The 5,846-nt window shown below is 41.3% G+C and overlaps 1 protein-coding gene and 1 non-coding gene across 2 annotated transcripts in view; one reads left to right on the top strand and one right to left on the bottom strand.

The window, feature by feature from the left end:
• ARHGEF37 (Rho guanine nucleotide exchange factor 37) overlaps positions 1 to 5,846 on the top strand; it is a 38,576-nt gene that overhangs the window by 8,226 nt on the left and 24,504 nt on the right. The window contains 1 exon segment of the mRNA XM_003782049.3: positions 4,533 to 4,680. Within this exon segment, the coding sequence (XP_003782097.1) occupies positions 4,533 to 4,680 (148 nt within the window).
• On the bottom strand, positions 2,685 to 2,786 carry LOC111727171. Its single transcript, XR_002774787.1, has one exon. It is a non-coding gene; the product is annotated as a U6 spliceosomal RNA (small nuclear RNA).

Here is a 5,846-nt window from a genome sequence, read left to right as displayed (position 1 = left end):
CACTCCCAGAGTTTACTCATTTGCCCTGTTATTAACATCTTGCATTGATGAGGTGCATTTATTATAATTGATGAATGAATGATGCTATATTATTGTCAACTAAAGTCTATAGCTTACATGTCTGTATAGTTCTGTGGGTTTAGGCCTGTCTGTGTTATGTATCCACCATTACAGTATCTTACATGATTGTTTCCCTGCTCTGAAAATCCCTGTGCTCTGTCCATCCCTCCCTCCTTTTCCCTGGCAGCCACTGATCTTTCTACTGTCCCTACAGTTTTGCCCTTTCCAGAATGTCACATAGTTGAAGCCACACAGTACATAGCCTTTCCAGAGTGATTTCTTTCATCTAACACTATCCATTGGAGTTTCTTCCATGTCTTTTCGGGGGTTGATAGCCCATTTCAGTTTTAATCACTGAAAAATCTTCTGTTGCATGGATAAAGCACAGCTAATTTGTCCATTCACCGTTTGTCCTATTGAAGGACAAATTGATTGCTTCCAAGTTTTAGCAATTATGGATAAAGGTGCTATAAACCTTCATGTGCAGGTTTTTGATTTTTTAAAACCCCTTTTCATTTTAGTAAAATGTACAGACATAGCATAAAACTTACCATTTCCACCATTTTTAAGCGTGCCGTTCAGTGGCTCTAAGTACATTCACATTGTTGTGAGACCATCACCACTTTCCATCACCAGAACTTTTTCATCACCCTAAAGCGAAACTCTGCCCACTAAACCCTACCCTGTCTCTGGTAACCAGTATTCTGTCTCTATGAATATGACTATTCTACGTATCTCATATATGTGTAATCATACAATTACGTATCCTCTTGTGCCTGGCTTACTTCATTTACCATCATGTTTTCAAGGTTCTTTTCAAACTTTTTATTTTGAAATGATTTTAGACTTACCAAAAAGTTGTAAAAAATGCAGAGAGCTCCTGTCTACCCTTCATCCAGCTTCCCCTAATTTTAGTATCTTACATATTCGTAGTGTAATTATGGAAACCAGGAAGGTAACATCAATGCAGTGCTATTAGCTACTCTGTAGACCTTATTCAAATTTCATCAGTTTTCCTATTTATGTCCTTTTTCTGGTCCAGGATCCACTCCAGTATAGAACATTTCACTTTATTGTCATATTCCCTTAGTCTTGTCCGGTCTGTGCCAATTCCGCAGTCTTTATTTTTCATGACCATAGCAATTCTGAAGATATTTTGTAGAATAGCCCTCAGCTTAAGCCTTTTCATTAACATTAGAATTCATATTTTACATATTTTGTAAAATTTTACATAGAAACATCTTATAAAATAAAATGTTTATATGTTATCACAATTTATATAATTTATAAATGTACAATTATTTTCATTATTAAGTTGTGGTTATGCATTTTTGGCAAGAAAATCACAGACTCGCTGTCACATCCTTTCCTGCACAGCATATCAGGGGCACCTGGTGTCACTATATCTTAGTACTTAGGGTAATGTTCAGTTTGATTACATAGCTAAGGTGGTACCTAGGGTTTTCATCCTGTCAAGCTACTAATTTTTCTTTGTAATGAATGAATGTCTTATGGAGAGAAAGTGTGATATTATGCAAATATCCTATTAATTTTAATATTCTTCAGTGGTTGTTCCCTGCAAAAATGATGCCTGGCTTTCAGCTAATAGAGCTATGAAATATATGTATGTATACTAACACATGCATATACACACGCCTACCTTTCTCTCTAGATCTATCCATCTGCGCATATGTATATGTTTAAAACCAAGATCTCACATTGACAGCTTCAGTTCCAATCCAGAATTGCAGGATTCATTCCAGTCTCCCCGCTTTCATTTCTTTCTTTTTTTTAATTAATTAAATCATAGCTGTGTACATTAATGCAATAATGGGGTACAATGTGCTGGTTTTACCTACAATTTGAAATGCTTTCATCAAACTGGTCAACATAGCCTTCACGGCATTTTCTTATTTATTGTGTTAAGACATTTATATTCTACACCTAGTAAACAGGTACGCTTGTAAGATGTACCGTAGGTGTGGTCCCACCAATTACTCTCCCTCCACCCATCCTCCCCTCTCCCGGCTTTTTTTATTTGTAACATTTTCTCAGATAGGAGAAACCTAGCTGTCATTATCCACTACATGTATTTTTTTTTTTTTAACAAAGAGTTATTTTATTTAGGAAGAACAAAGAGAAAATTTAGAGCACTTCCAGAGAGATGGAAGTGGGTCCCTCTCATAAGGGAGAGAAGGTGAGAGAGACACAATATACATACTTATTTGTTGAAAGTTAGTATACACAGGAAGTAGTTTCTGAATTTATTGGCTTGTACACTTGTGAAAAACAGTTCCTTATGTCAGTTTCCTCTGGCTCCCTTAATAGCGTGGTTAAGCTATTCATCTGCAATGGAGTCAGGTTCATTCCTTACAGTTTGTATTCCATTTGGGGTTCCCCTTCCACATCTTCATTAATGGTAATAGTGTACTTATTTTGGGAGTATGTTGGAACTATGTAGAAAGGTATTTCCAGCAAGGCATTGTTCCCCTCTCTTCTAGTTCCAATCCAGCATTCCAGGATTCCTTGCTGCAATGAATCCCTCTGGGCCATGCCAGCCCTTTGTCCTCCCCATCCCGTCTGATTCACCCCTATAGGCAACAAATCTCATTTGTTTCTGATTTGACCATATGGAACATGTCATGAATTTGCATGTCATTTTTGCATAGGGGCTGTGCTAATTGTCTCTGTACTATTCCAACTTTAGTGCACGTGCTGCTGAGCACGAGAGTGAGTCTTTTAAGCAGAAATCAAATCACCCTTGCTCAAAGCCCCCAGTTGTTTCCTGCCATTATCAGGATAAATTCTGAGGATCCTAATGCACCTCACTTACTTTGAGGCCTCGTGTGGTTAGGCTCCTGTTTCCTGTTTTCTCTTGCTCTTGCCCTCATGCCAAGCACCCTCCTGCCTCAGGGCCTTTTGTGGTTACCCTTCCCTAGGCCTTGGAGTGCTGCTCTTCCCCAGGATGTTTCCAGGGCTGGTTGCCTCTGGTCCCTGACGGACATTCACATCTTCCTAGAGGCCATCCACAAGTAGATCCCTCACCTCTCTCTGACTCTTTCTTTGGCTTCATTTTAATTCATGGCCCTTTTATACTTTATATATGTAATATATTTGCTTATTGTCTGCCTTCTCCACCAGAATATGAACTCATGAGATAGGAACTTTGTTTTGTTCACAGAGCTTAGCAGCATGCCTGGCACATAGCCAATAAATAAGCAGTTGGCAAATGTTTTGTGCATGAGGTTTGTGTCAGATGCTCTGTGTGCATTATTTCACTTAATCCTCACCAAAAACACTTGGAGATGAGTATTGTTTTTATTCCCATTTTATAGATGAAAAAATGGAGGGTTTGCTGAGAGTATTTAAAAATGTATATGAAAATACCACACTGTACCCTGTGATTGCATTAATGTACACAGCTATGATTTAATAAAAAAATCTTTTAAAAAAGAAGAAAAAGAAAAAATGGAGGGTCCAAAGGGTCAAATGCTTGCCCCAGGTTATACAACTAGGGCAGAGTAGCCTGGAGGTATGAGCCTATTCTCTAATGTAATGCTAGAGCCTATTCTCTGTAATGCTAGAGCCCAGGCTTTTAAGCGCCCGTGGTAGGCTGCAGCATGTCCTTCTACAGTGGTTTATAGTTATAGAGGCCTGTAGTTGCACAACTAACAGGAAAGATAAAATAAGGTAATGGTTATGAGTGTATTTTGTATACTTTAAAGCTATGGTTCGCAACTATCAGTTCATGAACCAGTCTGTACAGCAGAAGGTGAGCAGTGGCTAGCAGGTAATGCTGCAGCCTACCATAGGCGCTTACATGCCTGGGCTCTGGCATTACAGAGAATAGGCCCATACCTCCAGGCTACTCTGCCCTAGTTGTATCAGACACTCCTCATCACTCATTCACTGCCTGAGCTCTGCCTCCTATCAGGTAAATGGTGGCATTAAATTCTCATAGGAGTGCGAACCCTACTATAAACTGCATGTACCAGGGATCTAGGTTGTGGATTGCATGCCCCCTGTGAGAATCTAATGCCTGATGATCTGAAGATGTTATGTGCTTGAATCATCTGGACACCATACACGGTTCCACCCCCTAGTGTGTGGAAAAATTATCTTCCATGCAACCAATCCCTGGTATCAAAAAGGTTGGGGACCACTGCTATAAAGCACTTTCCAAATGTGAGCATTATTAGCATTATTGGTATGATTATAGCTACCATTTATTAAGTGCTCACAGTACCAGCCTGCGTTGTCCATCATTCTGTCACTCAGTCCTCACAGCAACCTTATGAAACTGAAATGAAAAAACGGAAAGTCAGGAAGTGGAGGTAACTTGCCCACGGTGACCCATTGGTTAAGCCTGGTGGTCTCACTGCAGAGCTGGAGGAGCTCGCTTCCCATCTCCCTGTTCCAAGCACAGGAACATGCAGACACGCCCTTGATAATTCCTGTGTGTTTCATCTCAGGTCGCTTATTCCTGGAATTCAAAGAGGAGTTGGAGGAAGTCTATAAGGTCTACTGTGCCAGCTATGACCAGGCCTTGCTGCTGGTGGAGGCTTACCGGAAGGAGCCAGAGCTGCAGCAGGAGATCCAGGGCATCATTGAGCTGGTGGTGTGAGTAGAATGGCCAGCGAGCACTCATTCCTGCCCCATTGCCCTGGGCTCAGGGGCAGTTACAGTCACCCGTACTTGGTGTGTGGCACTCTCAGTGCCTGTGTCAGTCGGGATGCGGCAGGCTGTGCTACAGAGACAAACAGCTCCCACATCGCAGTGGTTTCAAGCAGTAAAGCTTTATGTCTTTTTATGTTCCATTGTGGGCTGACTTGGGGGACCTGCCCTTCGTCATCCTTACTCCAGGACCCAGGGTCATAGCAGCCACTGTCTAGAATTTTGCTAGTAACTGTGGCTCAAAAGAAAAGAGCTCTGGAGAGTCTAACACTGGTAATTAAATTTTTTGTTCCAGAAATGATACTCATTGCTTTTCATACTTCATTGGGCAGAACTAATCACAGCTTCATCCAGTTACTAGGAGATAGGGTGTGTCATCCTAACATGTGTCCAGAGGCAGAGAAGTAGAAATATCTGGTGAATGGCACTCATGACTAGCACCGGGAAGGGTGACGAGGTGGTGAGAACCATGTGTTGTAAGCAACAGTGATAGCAAGCAGGTGTATATTACCTGAGGCGCCCTCTCTACGGACTGCTGCAGTCTTGCTACATGGGAAAGGGTCAGAACAGCCCCAGTGGATGCACAGCCTTGAGGTGGCACCAGTGGGTAGAAGCTCTAAGAACATTGTTTACTTTTTCCTTTTCTTTCTTTTTTTTTTTTTTTTGAGACAGAGTTTTACTTTGTTGTCCTGGATAGAGTGCTGTAGTGTCCTAGCTCACAGCAACCTCAAACTCTTGGGCTTAAGCAATTCTCTTGCCTCAGCCTTCCAAGTAGCTGAGACTACAGGTGCCTGCCACAGCAACCAGCTATTTTTTAGAGACAGAATCTTGCTCTTGCTCAGGCTGGTCTCAAATCCGTGAATTCATGTAATCCACCCGCCTTGGCCTCCCAAAGTGCTAGGATTACAGGCATGAGCCACAGTGCCCGGCTAGGAACATTTTTAAAAATTTTAATTTTTGAATGGGCAATATGGTTACATTATTCAAAAACTTTAAAACATCAAAATTTATACAATACAAAATACTATCCAACCCTGTCCCTTCACCCACCCAATTACTACCACCAAAGTTAAGGTAACAGCAACCTCAGACTCCTAGGCTCAAGAGATCCT

The sequence above is a fragment of the Otolemur garnettii genome, unplaced genomic scaffold (genome assembly GCF_000181295.1).
Source record: "Otolemur garnettii isolate 467f Iridium unplaced genomic scaffold, OtoGar3 scaffold00003, whole genome shotgun sequence".
NCBI classification, from domain to species: domain Eukaryota; kingdom Metazoa; phylum Chordata; class Mammalia; order Primates; family Galagidae; genus Otolemur; species Otolemur garnettii.
The sequence above is the reverse complement of the archived record's forward strand: the minus strand, read 5'-3'. Positions and strand labels throughout refer to the sequence as shown.